The sequence below is a fragment of the Ammospiza caudacuta genome, chromosome 3, assembly GCF_027887145.1.
Source record: "Ammospiza caudacuta isolate bAmmCau1 chromosome 3, bAmmCau1.pri, whole genome shotgun sequence".
In the NCBI taxonomy this organism is placed as follows: Eukaryota; Metazoa; Chordata; class Aves; order Passeriformes; family Passerellidae; genus Ammospiza; species Ammospiza caudacuta.
The window spans coordinates 97,668,032-97,685,047 of NC_080595.1; the positions used below are offsets into that span (position 1 = coordinate 97,668,032).

Consider the following 17,016-nt stretch of genomic DNA (forward strand, 5'->3'; position numbering starts at 1 on the left):
AGCACAACTTGAGTCAAGCACATTCTTTGCTACTCTAGTCTCTTTCAGTCATACAGACTGTTTAAACTTCAGATCTTTGTGAAGTACTCAGTTTTCAAAAACTTCAATACTCTGAAAAATACACAATTTCTATTTCTTCAAAAGAAGATGTCATCTATCAGCATTTAGGTGAATCAAACAACAGTGTTTTGTAGCGAGGTGGAAAGAACATGTAACAACGCTGCTGTTTCTGTGGTTATTCCAGCAAGAAGTCTCCATTCTGTTCTGGCTGACTGCATACAACTAACATTCAAGGACTCTTTGAAAACTCCATGTACCTCACAAGGCTGACCAAAAAAAAAAAAAAAAAATCTGTAGAAGTAAAATTATTCACCTTTAGGACAATGCTTCTTCCTTGCACCTATCTACTTCTTGTAGCTGTTGTTTTCAATTTTTTTAACAAATGCATGCTAGCCCATAACCTCCCCCTAGCACGCAGACAAGTTCTTTCAGAGTACTGCAGCACAACATTTCTATTAAGAACCTGAGCTAGACTGCATGTGATAGAGCATAGCAGTAATTTGAGGTTCTCTGGAAATCACAGCCTCTGAAATTAAAGACAAACTTACTGCTCCCCAGACAAAGGCAAAATATTATGTTGTTCAAATACAAAAATTCACTGTCCATCAAAGCCTGAAAAGCAAGCTGTGCAAGAGCAAGGGTACTCACAATCACAGGCTCCACGACCATTCTGCGCAGCATTCCGATTCGAATACTTCGGCAGTTCAGGATGACGCTTTCACAGGAGTTTTGGTAATTTACAGGTACGGCCTCGGTTACCATCTCTTGAGAAATAACTTTGCGCCGTTTTATCGGAGTGTTAGACACAATGTTCCCAAACTGAAAAGTAATTTTCAGGTTTCAAAATGTCTCACCAAGGTTTATTGTTAAATCAAGCTCGTTGAAACTAATGACTAAATGTTTAGCTAATTTTCTGTTGGTCAACAGGATTACTTACTAGAGCATCCGTCTCAAACATATGCAGAAGGGAGATAATTCCTAAAAGACTTTTTTTAACACCTGAAGATGTTAATATTGCTACATTCAAGAAGAAAATAAAAGGTAACCTGACACTTGCAGACACTTTACTGACATTTCCAAACCACAAATAGTGCTTCTAAATTGCCAAAAACAATTTATTTTTATCTTTTGGAAACACTACGCAGTCTAGCAAAGCAAAGTTATTTTTAATATGTTTTATTTAGATAAAAAAGCACTACTGCTGTAAAACCACCACAATGCTGGTGGTTTTATTTTTTATTTCCATTTTTGTTAACCCAAGCTTTTGGTAACTAATTCTTGAAGTACACTGCATCACCACGTCAGCAGAATACAGTCTTCAAGTAACATAAATAAATAAGCACAATCAAACTTCCTTAAGGCATCTCTACAGAGCTAAGATGGTTTTAGGATAGATTCCAAGGTCAGAAGACTAAACATTGAAAGAAGGCCATGTGGTGTTTGGCCCCAGTTCAAGAAAAGTCTCTAGATGCTAATTTAAGCTGTAATCTCAATGAAGTATCCTGTTAACCAACAGAATTATCTTACCAAAAAATCTATTGCAATGAAATAAAGCCTGCTGATAGCCAGCCTATAAATATATTTATTTGTTTGTATTGCTTATATTGCTCTAATTTGTTGTATTGCTTATATTGCTCTATTTTGTTGAAGGATTTTCTGTACACTAGTCTTTTCTTTGGTATTTATATTGTTTCATAAAGTTGCCCATAAATAAACATTCATTTTCATTACAAAATGCAATTAAACTCCCACAGAAAAACATTCTAAGGGATTCTGTTAAGACTAAATCTCGAAAATTATTTCAAAGTCCTGAATGACTAACCTATCTTGGCAATAATTCAAAGTCTACTTTTGGATGCTTCCTTCATTTTATACACTGAAGAAGGTAGGGATTCTAAATCCCTGTAATTAAAATGTTTTCCTAGGTCTCTTGTTGAAAAGAGGTTTTCATTTTTGTCTGCTGGACTGGCTGAATGTTATTAAAAGTTCATAACAAATCAGAAACCAACAATAAAACAGCAAAGTTTGAAGTGATGCTATATTCAACTAGTCTCTTCAGTAAACAATTAATATTTTGAGAGAAAGTTGAATAAAGCTTTTTCTATTATATCTAAGAAAATTGCTCTGATATCTCCAAATCTTGGTATGTTAATTCAATCAATGTAAAAGTTGTGTTATATTTCACAATTTTTTTTTTAATTTCCTTCATTTTCAAAAGTAAGCTAGGACTCTAAAATAATCTAACATCTAGTATTAGAACTGATTTGTAAAGACTAGTGAACAGGAACATATGGATATACAAAAAAAAACATTTGAGAGAGTTTCAGAAGTCAGACACCAGTGCCTTCACAATGCAATGCTTTCAATTAATTCAGCACATACTGCCAGAATAACTTAATTCAAGAACTATTTATAATCCAAGCTTTGAGCCTCACAGTTTTATTGCAGGCTGGAGGTTCACAGCCTCATACTGATAGTGGTGACTAATTATACAACATATTATAAACATCCATAATTTCATCAGCTACAGCACTAGAATGATGGCTTCTGAATCTCAACATAGCAAGAAGGTTTTGGCATCAGTACTTTAGTGCTCTAACTCACAGAACTGGAAATCTGATCGGATTCTCTTGTTGAATCAAACTCTCAAAAGTGAAACTGGACAAGTGAGTCAGGAATTGTTTTAATCAGCACCATTATTCCACTACCAATTGCCACATGGAATTTATTCCTCTTTGTGGCTCACTACTGAGATGGCTTTTAACACAGTATAAAAACTCTCCCCCTTGGCCACACTTAAGGTGTGCTCGTGGAGTATTTTTTTGTCTTTACTTATCCAACTCTTACAGCAGTACTCAACTAAAAAGCACAAGCTGCACCACAAAAGTCCTAACATAAGTGCTATAAACTGCTAGAGTTGTCAAAGCATTTTAATTTTGAAGGACCATTATTGATCCCAGTGTCTCTTTTCATGTTTAACTTCAGAAAGTCTCAACAGGCAACAGCTGGTACTGACATTCTGCTGCAAACTGAGACCTTGAGCTTCACAGAGAACTCCTGTCCAGTCTCAAAAGAGTAAACATTCAACACAGAAGCATTTATTTTAACAGCATAATTAAAATCATTTTGAATGCTTGTAAAAATGTAATGAACACATTTTCTTATGTTTCCAGTATTAAGTATGCAGAGAGACTACCTGATGAGCTGCTGAGTAAGAAAAACAATCAAACACAGTCAACTTCTGACAATACAAAACAAGCCTTCACATATTCCATTTATTATTTGATTCTGTTTTCTTTAAACAAAGCATTAAATAGTACCTGATCTTTCATTCTTGCTTTTCTTGGTAGTGTGACTGCAATTTCTGTATCTGTTGTTATACTACCTATTCTCTGTTCTATTCCACAACTGTTCTCCTTTAATGCTGCTTCCACCTTTCCTGTAGAAGGAGCTGGGGAGGAGCGGGCTGAATCTGCAGGACGAGGTGAAATGCTCTCCATGCTCCTAGTGCTGCCACTATTCTCGTCCTCATCATCATCACTAGACAAAACAACTAAACAGAAAATATTACATTCTCAACCACTACATTTTTCTGTAACAAATTTCTTTTTTCATTTTTGGCTTTTCTTGCTAGTGTGTTGGCAATTTCTATACTACCTATTCTCTGTTCTATTCCATAACTGTTTTCCTTTAATGCTGCTTCCACCTTTCCTGTAGAAGGAGATAGGGAGGAGCAGGCTGAATCTGCAGGATGAGGTGAAATGCCTTCCATGCTCCTAGTGCTGCCACTATTCTCGTCCTCATCATCATCACTAGACAAAACAACTAAACAGAAAATGTTACATTCTCAACCACTATATCTTTTCATAACAGAAATTTCTTTTCAAGTAATACGTTAGAAATAATTTATGTCATTGTCCTGCAGGGCCAAAAAAAAATCCACATATATAATTATATTATGTTTTTACTAATGTTTATTTGGAATCTGGTTGCAAGGACTCTCTGCCTTGTTTTTGATTTCTTATAAGTAACTATACAAAAAATGAGTAACATTAATCTACCTCTAGACAGAAGTGAACGTGGTTCAGTCAAGAATTGACAGTAAGTAATACAACCTAAAAACTGACAACAGAAATTAGGTCTGAAATCATTCAAATCAGCAGGAAAATATGGTCTAATAAACTAAGCACAGAACCAGACACATAATTTCCTTTACTCTATCCTCTCTGCTTACTGAGTATACAAAGAGAAAGCACAGAAATTAACATTTTACAAATTATGAAATTTAAATAGATAAACAGTTTAAAAGAAAACAGGAAAGAAAACACAAAATAAGAATCAAATACTGTCTTTCCCCTTGGGCAAATGAAGGATGGAATTCTGCTAAGAATACTGGTTTTCCCAATATCCCAAACATAAATATTTTTTTAAAAAATAAACAAAAGAAAAAATTCACAAAATAATTTTTGTTTTCCCCAATGTTCACCTTTCTTGAAGAGTACCTCTGCATACAAAAAGGAAATTATTAAAAGTTCTGTCCCACTTTCCCAAGAACACACACAAAAATATTCCATGCAATATCAGTTACGTAAACCTGCACAAACAGTTCCTTCACTATACAATATTCTGTGTTTCCAGCTAATGGCTGTGTTCATAAAAAGGTACTTACTTGGATCATTTAATTCAGATGGTCTTGTACTCCTCTGTCTTAAGCTTCCTGTAATTTTAGGATTTTTTGTCCCAGTTATAAGACCAATTTTTCCATTCTGTCGTAACATAGAATGTCCTACAACCTCGTTACTCAGTAGAATATCCGCTGGACCTTTTCCAACAGCAGAACTATAAAACTTCTTTGTGCTGAACCCTGTACCTGAAGATTTTTGGCCTGGTGAATTCTGATGTATTGAAGAACGTGATAAAGGTCCCACAGATTCACTTAATGTTACAGTTTGTCTGGACACTCTTTGCAAATCCTTTACAGAAGCACTTTCACAATGTCGGCATTTGGTCTGATTTTCATTTGCCCTCCCACAATTTGGGCATTCAGTAGAATAATCAATCTGTTCCAAAAGCTAAAGGAGGAACAAACACACAATCAGTAATTGTAAGCAGAAAGACACAATTTCCAGATCTTGTTCTTGATTTCTGTTCAGAATTAATCATACAATCACTTAGGTTGGAAAAGACCTTTAATATCATCGAGTCCAATTATTAACACAATTCTCATCACTAAACCATATCCCCAGGTGCCACATCTACATGTCTTTTAAATATCTCTGGGGATAGTGATTCAACCACATGCCTGGCCATCCTCTTCCAATGCTTGAAAACCCTTCTGGTGAAAAATTTTTCATAATACCCAGTGGAAACTGACAACACGACATTAGCCATTACAGTAAGTAGAGAAAGCAAACATTAAAAGACAGCTTAATTTTTTTATTACATTTCAGAAAATGAAAAATGTTCTAAAAGGAACAAATGTCATTTGTTACAATTTTTTAAAGTGATTCATGTTGGACAATTCAGATTTTTCTTCTTGTATTTTCTTCCATAAACAAAACCCTCCACACTGTTCAGATACATATATCCATCAGCAAGATGGTCCAATTACACTATTTCTGTAAAAACAGTTCCATGGGACAAAATAACCTACAGATCCTTAGAGCAATACTGGAGAGGATTTGAAGAAACCTTGTAGGTTCAACTTATCCGTCCTTCCAAGGTATCTTTTAACAGCCTGGAAAGACATGCAGGAAAATTCACTCCTCAAGGGAGATGAAGAAAAGGCAAAGTACATATTATTGCTCTAGAGTCATGTGTCACAGAGAAGAAAATAGGACTTGAGGAATAGGAGTTCCTCAAACTTTCAAGAAGCAAGCAGGGGTTACAAGGAAAAATGTATCCTATCACTACAAAGACAGATGTCTTTTGTTTTTCTCACTTTCACTAGGTCCCACTTAGTTTTGTATTATAAGTGAAGAACTTGGACTTCTATAACATATGAACTACAGAACGAGTACCAAAGTGAATACCGGACATCTTTAGAGATGAAAATTTAGTGTATGTTATTTTCTCCTGGAGCACTGAATTCAAACAACATAACCACTGTACTGTGAACTACTGAAGGCAACAAACACCTCCATCCCACCAAAAACTTCCAGTATCTACTCTGAAAACAGCTTTCACAATTTACAGCTCTCCCCACTCTCCCAGCCATGAACACACCTCCAAAAGAGGACTTCCACAAGTGTGGTAATTTCAAACCCCAAATTTCAAGATCAAAATCATACAATGAGAACATATGTTTACAAAATTTCTGTAATTTAACAAAGCTACACATACTGTAGAGAAACAGAAGCAAAAAACCCAAGCGTATAAAATATATCAGACCCTTACAATCTGAGCTGTGGGATGATAGCCAGCTACAATGTAAACCAGCATTGTGCCTCAGTGCTGTTACAGGATGTAGTTCTTAGAAAGATACTGCTTATCACATTGAAGAATTTCAATCAGACATTAAAAATATTCAAGAGAAGGCACCAAGAGTACCTGGAGGATCTTGAGGATGGAGTAATCACACCCCTCTACTTCAACTACATGCCAAAAATTTTAAACCAGTTTTTTTATTAACATCACATTAATTAATTAAATAAGCAATGGAAATGCCAAGGAGTGGTACCAGGTGTTTCAAACAAAAGCTAAGCATATATAAAAATCATAGATTTTTTTTTTTTTTTTAAACCACGAACTCCTTACAGGAGGTTTGGCTTTGACAGTCAAACAATGTGACCTGTATGTGTACATTATGAAACTTCCATAGTAGCCTGGGAAGCTGATAAACTACAGAGAGCCTTAAAGCAATTTTCAAAGTATCTTACATTTGATATTCAAACAAGTTCCTGACAGAAACATCCTGGTTGGTTGCATGTAGATCAGAGAATGCCATTTGGATACCTAAGGAACTATTCCCACTGAAAAAGTGAGCAACTTAATAAAAAATACTTGCATCTTTGCAGTACTTTAATCTTTACTGTTCTGAGTATAGAAAATCATGACACAGAAAAAAAAACCTGTCAAAGAGCAAAAAATTATTCCTCTATTTCAGCAAATTAAAATTATCAATCTCTGGTTTATCGGTCAGCTATTCAATAAAATCAAGATTCCTTTTCTTTTCAGTGCAGCTTCTGTCTGTTCAAGTCAGAAAAGAAATATTTCACAACTAGCAGGAATATTAGCACTTAAATATCTCTATCACTGTAACTTTTTTTAATTATGTAAATCTTCCTCCCAACTCTATCGATTTTTAAAACCTCGATTTGTTTTACTCCTGAATGTCTGTTTTTAAAATATGCAACAACTTTTAAAATTCAACAAGAGTTCACATATTTTTAAAATACAACCTACCGTTGACTGAGTTAAGCATTTTTTTGTGGCAGAAGACAGACTCAAGTCAGATTGATATGACTTGCAATGACCTTTCTGTCGCACCTTTCTTTTAATGTCAGATTCTGATTCAGAGTCATCTGTATTCTCCATTACACTGTCTAGAAGGGAAAAGATGCAAAAACATTAACAAGAAATGTCCACTCCTATACTGTTATAATTATGATCATCTTACTTTTTTACATACACTAACTTGAACTAAACACAAACACATTTTTAAACCCCAAAAATCTACACTGTTTCAAACGTATCATGATTTGTTGTATGACTAAAAAATAGCATTCCCCAAAGTAACTTCAAAATGTAGTTTTAGTAATACTATTGCAGGGTCGCTCACTGACAATTTTTATCTTATATCTTTGCAAGAAGCTTTGGATTTGCAAATCTATGCTAACTTCGTTACAAATCAAGTGGAGGGTCTATTGCCAAAAATAGGAGAGGATGCTAGATTATGCTATTATACCACAGAAATTGTTTTAAGGCTATTTGTTTTTATATATATGAACACTGTTTCAATATACATACTGAAGGTCTCACAAACATCCCACTAGGAGAAGACATCTCAAAACTAAAGAATGGCTCATTTTTGAAAAAGAATGAATAATAGGTGAGGTTTTTCCCTAAGTTACTTTAGAGTAGTACTGCTGAAGATCTACTTAACATTAACCTAAAATGGCACAGTAGAACTTGCCAGTGCAGGTGACTGTGCAGCTGTAAACCTATGCAGCAGGTTTACAGACTGTATCCATGCTAACAAAGCTTAACAAACACACACAGGGTATTTTCTTTTCCAGTTTCACAATTTCCACACCTGAAACCAAACTATATTTTTTCTACTGCACCTCCAACAGTGAGGTTGCTGCATCTAACAGCGATGTAAGAGCATGTTTCAGCTGAGGTACGGAGCTGATGCTGGTTCTTCTATTAACTCCCTCAGTGTATGAACACACTTCATACCAAGTGCTGGTTACTATGGAGCATTTTTCTTGTACTAACACTGCTACAGAAGTTCCTCAACAATAATTCACAAACAAGCTAGGGGTTTGGGCTCAGACTAATTAACTCTAGAGATCTGTTCCATCTCCAACTTTATGATCCCAAATGTTCCCTATTTCTGTTGCTTTTAAAATAACTAGCCTAATAACTACACTTTTAAAATAACTAAGCCTAATTTAAAATTATTACATGACTGAACTAGTTGCAGAAATCTGTCAAGAAGGACAAAATCATCCCTTCATGCACAAACTTGTACAAAACTAGAATAACATGAGCTAAGGCTGTAAGTACATATACTAAAGGTTGTATAAGATTTGGCAACACACCCACCCAAATCAGGTATTAAAAAAATTATTCTGCTGAGAAGAAGTGAGAACTCTAAAGGTAACTTACCCACTCCTTGCGACCGTGGTAACCTAATGTGGTCTGCCTCCACTTTCTGAAGCTGAGGTGGGTATTCTTTTCTGGAAAATGAATTAGACGTATGGTTGTTCTTTTAACAGACACCATTATAATTTAGTCACAATTATACATGAACAAAACAAACCTGAAATGTATCTGAAAGCTACAAATAAGTAACTTCTATTACATGCTATTTGTACACATAAAAAAGTATTATCAGCCACAATAAATGTTTTGGAAGTGTTTCTGATCTAAATAATGAACAGTGTTTCTGATGTGTAATAATCAATAGTTCTGAAGTCTGTCACTTTTACACACAAGCTTCCAAATATTGAAGCCTGCATCTCCTCCTCCTCCTCATTCATGAAATTCAAGACAGATACTTCCAAAAGCCAAGAATAAAAACAAATATTATTTTAATATTGCAGTAGATTCCACAAGTTCCATAACTTAAGAAACAGGAAGAGAAGATGCAAAACAGAGGAAGGAGATCTGATATCAAAAACTGTTATGGCCAAAAATGAGAAAGAACAACACAGCAGACGTGGTTCCTATGTATTTGTTTTTAAAATATTGTAATACAGACAAATTACTGGATAGTAAGTATTTTATTGGTATAACTTGTATAATATAGACAACACATATTTTTGTGCAAATTAATGTAATATATGGCATTATTGTAAGATTTGAGTATCCTGAAAGATGTTTTCGGTTTACAGGCATGTGTGTCAAATCATGCTGATAGCAAATTAGGATTCCCAAAGCCCAGTGCATGTGGGTTACTGTTTGTAGCACTTGTCTTTCTCAGAGCTCTGAGCACTGCAGCTCAGATTACTATTCTTGTCATAACAGAGGATGGCACACATCTGAAACATGGGAGGCCCTGTCAACAAACTCACCAGAAACCGGGTTTATTGGAAAGTTAAGCACTGGCTGCAAATGGGTCACACATGTCCCATACTGCTACCTCTGATTACAAGGACATTAATCAACAGCAAGAGGGCAAAGCCAACAGCTGCAGGCAGTAACATCACTACTAACAGCTAAATTTTGAGGACCCATCTGACAAAAAGTTTGGCTATGGCTGAAGAAGGCTTTAGCTTCAGTTATTTCTTTCTGCACAGCATTTCCTAATGCATCAAATGATAAAACCTTTGAATTTTCTGCATTTCTAGGTAACATTATTAATTAATACCTTTGGAACAAGATTAATCTACAATGTCCTTTGAGACACTTCTTACCTAATAACAAACACATCTGACTGTGCTGATAGGCTGCAGCTTTGAAGAACATTCTGGCAGAAAGAAGGATTGAGAAACAAGCATGGCTACTCAGAATCTAGAGATGTCATAGTACTTTATCATGACTGCTGGCAAACACATCACAGATGACAGATTATGTAATTTATTTGTTACTGATTGTGTCAAATGTGTTTCTGGAACAATCCTTCTCCCCCAGAATTTTCAAAATTAAAGTTGGAAACTCAGTATGAATATTTATTCATAAATTCAATGCACTGTATTTTTATATAATTTTCCTTAAAAATTCAAACACATGGAGTTACTCTAAGCAGAATGAGAGGAAATAAAAGGCAGAGCTCAAACTCATCATTATGAGAAGCTGTACTATCAAAACCTAAGCTCATGACATTCTAAAAAGTAAAAAAAAGCTGTAACATCGTTTTAGATTTGAAAAATATAAACACTGCAGTAAGGGTGTGCAAGCTGTTGTGTCACAACTATTTTTCACTAGTATTTCACAACAGTAAATCTTGTTTTGAACATAATTACTTCTGGAAAAATTATCTTCTGTAAGATGTCTAAGATATTTAAAACTTAAATGATATTTAAGAGAAACAATATTGAAACTACTTGTCATTTAATTGAAAGCAAACAATATGGCAGATTTAGAGTACTAAAATTTCTTTTAAAATGTAGTTCACAATTCAAGGTCCCTGGACATTTCTAACTTACAATTTTTCTTCTAAGAACCATACATTTCTACTACATTTTTAATATGCAAAACACATTTATCTTATTAAGATGATAAATTCATTATTTACCATATAAGGCTAAATAATTATTTTACAATAAATCAGAATACACTAGTATTATCTACCCCCATCTGAATTTTATGTTAGCAGCATGGACTCAGATTTATAGCTACTGAACAGCCAAACACTTGCAAGAACACAGAAGTGGTAGCAAAAAATAAAGTGTATCTTTCCTCTCCCACAATATAGAACTCATACACTCAGAGTGAACCATTAATATCCAAACCCAAGTCACAAAAAATCAGCTCCAAGACAACTGAGGCTTCCCATCACACTTTAGTGTGGTTAGCAATTCAAGGTCAGGCTTGAAGTTGCTTTGAATTAGAAAGAAAAGTGAAGATAACTTTAAAGACTATTTAATTTGAGATTTCAGCTAAAAATTTTTTTGAACAAATAATGCTTTCTTGGAGACAGTGACAACCCTTCCACAAGAGGGCAGCAACTTTAGGCACCTTCTACTCTTTCCTGAAAAACCCATAAAGAGAAAGGAAGAGCACACCACCATCAAGTTTTTACAGACTTGAAAACAAAGTTGCCCTTCTGAGCACAGTGTTTGTTGCTGCCTGAATAGCTGCAGATCCATTAATACCTTCTCCAGAAAAATACTTTGTACAGAGAGCCATTTAATTATGTGTGAGTGTAGAAACAGAAGGGGAAATTGGTTGTTTTTTAAAGCAAACATTATATCTACCTTTAAAAGGACTATCTGGAAAAGAAAAAAAAAATCTTAGAGCAGATTTAAGAATATACAGCACTTCTAAACAAATACATTCTTTCTGTTAAACCCTGATCAAAACTAAGTCTTCCATTTAAATGGGAATAATTGAGGGATCAAACAGCTGAGCTGATCATGATGCAAGATTACCTACATTTTATGTCTAACAGTTAAAAAAAACCAATGCTCAGAGGTGAAACAATTTTAGACATCTTGTTTATATCCTAGATTATAAGAACTTTTGATACCTTTAAGTGCAAGGGAAGTAGACAAGTATTTGATAAAAAGCAATCTCAGGAAGTAGTAAAGCACCAAACAGCAAAACACTGATTACAGGAGCAAGAAAGATCAAGCTTTTGTGCAACACACCAGACAGAAATACTCAGGCAGTCTGGACTGTGCAGCATCATGAACTTCTGACATATTTTAACCGCTAGATGCCACAATACTCTTGAGTAAGCGTGTTTTGCCCAGACAGAACGGTGTCACTTATTTCATATTTTCAGTAAAGATTCATTATTACTGCTGTGTTCTCTTGCTGATGGAATTGGACCTTAGTGTCTTCACACTAGCCTGGTAGGCAGACCTTTATGAAACTGTCCAGACAAAGTGACATTTTCACTTAAAATTTCTTCTCTAGGAAAACAAAAACCAGAAATGGTGGGGGGGGGGGGGGGGTGATGATGCAGGGAAGGGGTAGGTCCACAATTTCTGTCTATGCCAGAAAGCAAATAAACATGAAGGAACATCTGGATCTGGGAATTTGGGAGGGAGTGCTACCTATGATTTGGTACAAGCCCCATCAAAAAGGCTGCCCCAGCTGCTAATTTTGTTGAGGGGCAGGGCTTACAGAAGAGCTGTGTTTAATGTACAGCCTGGCTCTTTGCGAGGCTGCCTCATTCGGCCGTTCCTCTGCTTCTGTATGCATTATTTGGAGATGTAGCACTGCAGGCAGGCTGTTGGTTTCTACATCATCACACAAAAAGAGAGCAAAGCACAATAAGACTGAAGCACAAAGCTGCTGAGGTGAGATTTACCTTCAGCACGTGTTAGAGGAAGAGCAGAGTACAAAAGCCAAAGGCTGAAAAGAGAAGCAGCAGCACAGGGAACAGGGTTTTCAGAACACAGGTCAGCAACCCCATTTGGCCCAGAAAGTCAGGAGCTGCTGCTGCACTTATCATGACAGTAATGATTAAAGCTAAATTTAGCAGCTCCTGCCTACATCATCTTCCCCTGCCAGGACAACAACAAAAAGCAGGCAAAGAAAAAGGAACATATCCAGTAGTACTGGACGAAGAAGCAGCAGGCGTCCCCATGAAAAAATTAAGATCACACCAGCATGGAACTCAAATCTTTTCTTCTATGCCATACAATGACACTAACTGGCTGATGAGTATCTATCTGATAGTTCTTTTAAGAAGTAACAAAAGGCAGTAAAACAGAACTGCCTGATTTTCTGAATTTGAAATAAACACAGAAAATCCTAAATTCGGAAAGAACTGTGCTATTTGTATCATTATCAGTTAAACATTATATATACTTTTGAACAATTCAACCTGGTATCAAGCTCATACTGCCAAAAGCCACCTACACAGACAGGATATTTACAAAAATTCAATTACTTCATTACTATCAAGAAAGCACTTCCACTAACAAATAAATTTAAGCTATATATGAAGAAAAATAAATATATGGTATTTCATACTGATAACAAAATTTATTAGCAGTAAACCAGATGCAAAACAAGTGAGAACAATAAAGACCCAGTGTCTCAGGATTTGCTATACATTTTCTGTCAACTGCTTTAATATATGCACTTCATGAACAAAATATACACAGTAATGCAGTAAAAATCTTTAATGCAATTCAAACCAAGCTGAGATGATGGAGTGAGAGCTGTTAAAAAGCCCACTAAGAGCTTCAAAATCATTTTACCAAGAAGCTTCAGAACCATTCTATTACACAAAGTTCGCTGCTCTACAAAAAGAATTAGCACTGAATTCTTAAAATCCAGAGAATGTTTATGCAATTTTGCACTGGATATATAAATTTCCAGCGGAGAATTACCCAAAATTCACAGCAACACAACATTTCTTACAGATGGATGTAAAGGTCCTTTTTCAATAAAAGCGAGTAAGTGAATAATAAACACAGAACTAAAAACAATCAACCACTATCACATATGAGTAGATATGATTGACTGGATTGAATATTCCTTAACTAAAATAATACAGCACTCAATCAGTTAACTTTCTTAATGCTTATTGCCATGCTCATTTGATCAACAGTAAGCTTACCTTTCCTTTCGGTCCAGATTGCTTAAAATATGAAAAAAGAAAAAAACACATAAGATGTAAAGCCCCACATGTGTTGCACATACTAAATGCAAAAGTTATTAAATATAAATTGTAACTGTTTCATTGGCTTTCACTCACCAGTCTGTCAAACAAGCATTACAACTTTTTCACCAAATTTTTGTCAAAGTAATTAGAAGTGCACAAACACTACTTCACAGACAGCAACAGTCAGTGGTCTAAATACTACATTGACTTGACTCTTTTTCAATGAGTAGAATTTCATTAATTCTGAACTTAACCTGGTCATCTCAATTCACTTACAATGCAGAAGCCATTAAGATAGAATTCTAATACACTAATTATAATCAAGCCTCATTTCCAATCACAGAACTATTAAGGTTGGAAAAGACTTCTAAGACAGGTCAACCACTAAAACAATCCCTAATTGCCATGCAAAAGAGAAAAGAATTAAGTAAGAACTTGTTTCCAATTAATAAAAATATGTAAGTGTTTAAATTGAGAAACAAATTTCAGCAACAGTCCTGAAATATTTAACAAACCATATGGAAAGGCTAGAGAAGGATAAATGGAAACCTTCTTCTGAGGTTGAGGCCAAAAAAAAATCTCCCAAAAGAACCTAGGAACTAGAGCCGCTAGTTTACAAGCACCTCCATTAACATGACTTAACACAGAAATTAATGTAGCTGATGCTCACAATTGTGGTCCTTTGTACACCATGACTGATATAAAAATAAATCTAACTAAGCTTAGCACACAGACTATTTGAAAATAGCATCTGCATATCTTCTGTCTTTTCAAAATTTACAATATGGAATGCTATAATCTTTTAATTTGTGTGACTGTTCCTCCCAAACATCAAAAGCCTAACAAAACTCTGACATACATGCATTACATTAACTGTATTCTAAAACAGAACAAATTCAAATTGTTTCCTGTTTTACTTCAGCCAAACTAAACAGAGTAATGATACTACACAGTAATAAAAACTCATCCTCCCTTCCTTTTCACAAACAGTGAAAAGTACGTTCACAGGAATAGTGCAAACTAATTCTCTTGTTACTCAGAAAACAGCAGGGGTGGAAGCAAATCAGGTAAGAATGCAGTCCTGATAATCCTATAGAGTGCAGTATGAAAGTGCATTCCATCTCCTCAGTGCTCTGGGAAGAGAGTAAAAGGACTTCAAAACTGAATGTGACCGTGACACCTTAAAGACTGGGCTGGTAGGTAATGAGCCAGTGCTGTGTGAAGGTGGAGAGCTGCTCCTAGCTGGAGCCAGCCTTTACTAACAATAAACACTGCTTTTGTGCAGGTAACCTCCAGTTTATCAATCCAGTCAGATCCAAACCATGTGTGGATGGAGCCATACCCTGCATATTTGCACCTCTGCACAGCTAGATGTAACTTGGATTAACTGTTTACAGGTGCTTCAAAGAGTCACTCTGCTAAGGAACACACACCTAGTGCTAAGGAAATTTAACAGCAGGAAAAGAACTCTCAGAATGCCTGACACTATGGACTGTCATTACATCAAATGACTTATTTGTTTGCTTTAAAATTCCACACCAATATAATGCATTTAAAGGAATTCTCATTTTTGTACCTCAGTAAGATTAAGAGATGAGAATTCTGCATTGATCACTGTCCCTACTGCTTCATGTAGCTCATGCATAAGATTTGTTAAACATGCAGTACATACATGCTATTTCAATGCCAAGTCTGGAAGAACAGTCAGTCCATAGCATAAGACAGAACTATGCTTTAAATGAGGCAAAATAGTGTGAACCAACTACAACACTAGAGCAAGCTATATCTGAAAATCTGTTGTATCAGACATTAACAGATTTTAATTTCATCCCCAGATTCCACTAGAAAAAACATGAATATTTACCATAATATTATTGTGAAATACCAAATTTTGGTGTGCTAGAAACTTGCATTTTACATATGAGTCCAAGAGATTATCAAAAAGACTGTAACATGTATGTGCAAAAAAAATGCAGGAGATAAGAAATGCAGTACAAATCATACAAAAATTGAGCTTGATAGAGATTATAACTGAGTTCATAATCAGCTTGTCCCATGTGACACCATCCCCACCCAAAGAAGCCAGTCTAAGTCATGGAATCTGTTACATCAGTGCCAGAGACTAAAGTTGCTCAACTTATTTAATAATGTTTTTGTTTCTGGTTAAGCTTTCAAGAGCCTTTTAGATAAAATACATTAATATATAATAATTTATCCATATATTAGATAAAATTATTTTCCGTATGTTGTTTCTGATCACCACACCATAAAACAATCTACAAATGCAAAAAATTAATAGAACACAACTTTGAGTCACCTGCAAATTAGCACAGGAAAACAAAACTCAAAAATTTAGAACTCAATTTCCATGCTATCAGCTCTTCTGTCTTGATATATACCTAGAATGTTATTCTTGGTTTGCACTCACATTTTTTGCAAATAGTCCTTTTTGAGGAATCATCACCAGCATTTACTTTTAAACTCAACTACTGCCTAATGTCAGTAAAGACTAGCCAAAAAAGGGTATCAAAAAATTCCTACACAAGTGAATATACAAGACCAAACTATAATATACAGTTTATATGGTCTGGAATTTTATATCATGGTCAGTTTTACATAGTCCTATTTTAGTTGGCTTTTTTCTGACTACTGCCTTCTCACTCAGAAATCTGTTTTCAACATCAAGTAGCCCTGAAATCTCTCTTCTTCTATTTATTTTTTTTTAAAGAAGGTCTGTCAGGAAGTCACATTTTATTAATTTTCAGTCCTCTAACTCAGAAACAGATTTAGAAGCTTTTAGAAAGCAGTCAGTTGAGTCAGAAGCTACTGGAATTAAACCTCACTGCAAAGTTCCTATGTAAAGCTCACCCTCAGTCAACTAGATCATGCTGGTTCTGATATCCTCCAGTAACAAAGCACTGCTGGAAGCGTTATGACTGTTTCCTGCCTTTAAAACTCCAAAAATATTCCTAGCATAAGAGTTAATTGTCTGTTGTTAATGTAAA

The 17,016-nt window shown here is 35.2% G+C and overlaps 1 protein-coding gene across 4 annotated transcripts in view; it reads right to left on the reverse strand.

Annotated features, from left to right (window-relative positions):
• Nucleotides 1-17,016, reverse strand: part of SENP6 (SUMO specific peptidase 6) — a 72,532-nt gene that overhangs the window by 22,156 nt on the left and 33,360 nt on the right. For 2 of the 4 annotated variants that reach the window (XM_058801407.1, XM_058801405.1), the window contains 6 exons: nucleotides 13,967-13,987; nucleotides 8,893-8,963; nucleotides 7,465-7,604; nucleotides 4,730-5,132; nucleotides 3,381-3,613; nucleotides 709-879 (listed from right to left, as the gene is read on the reverse strand). In XM_058801407.1, coding sequence (XP_058657390.1) covers nucleotides 709-879; nucleotides 3,381-3,613; nucleotides 4,730-5,132; nucleotides 7,465-7,604; nucleotides 8,893-8,963; nucleotides 13,967-13,987 — 1,039 coding nt within the window. The remainder of the gene's footprint in view (nucleotides 1-708; nucleotides 880-3,380; nucleotides 3,614-4,729; nucleotides 5,133-7,464; nucleotides 7,605-8,892; nucleotides 8,964-13,966; nucleotides 13,988-17,016) is intronic. The other 2 variants (XM_058801406.1, XM_058801408.1) reach the window with 1 other exon arrangement.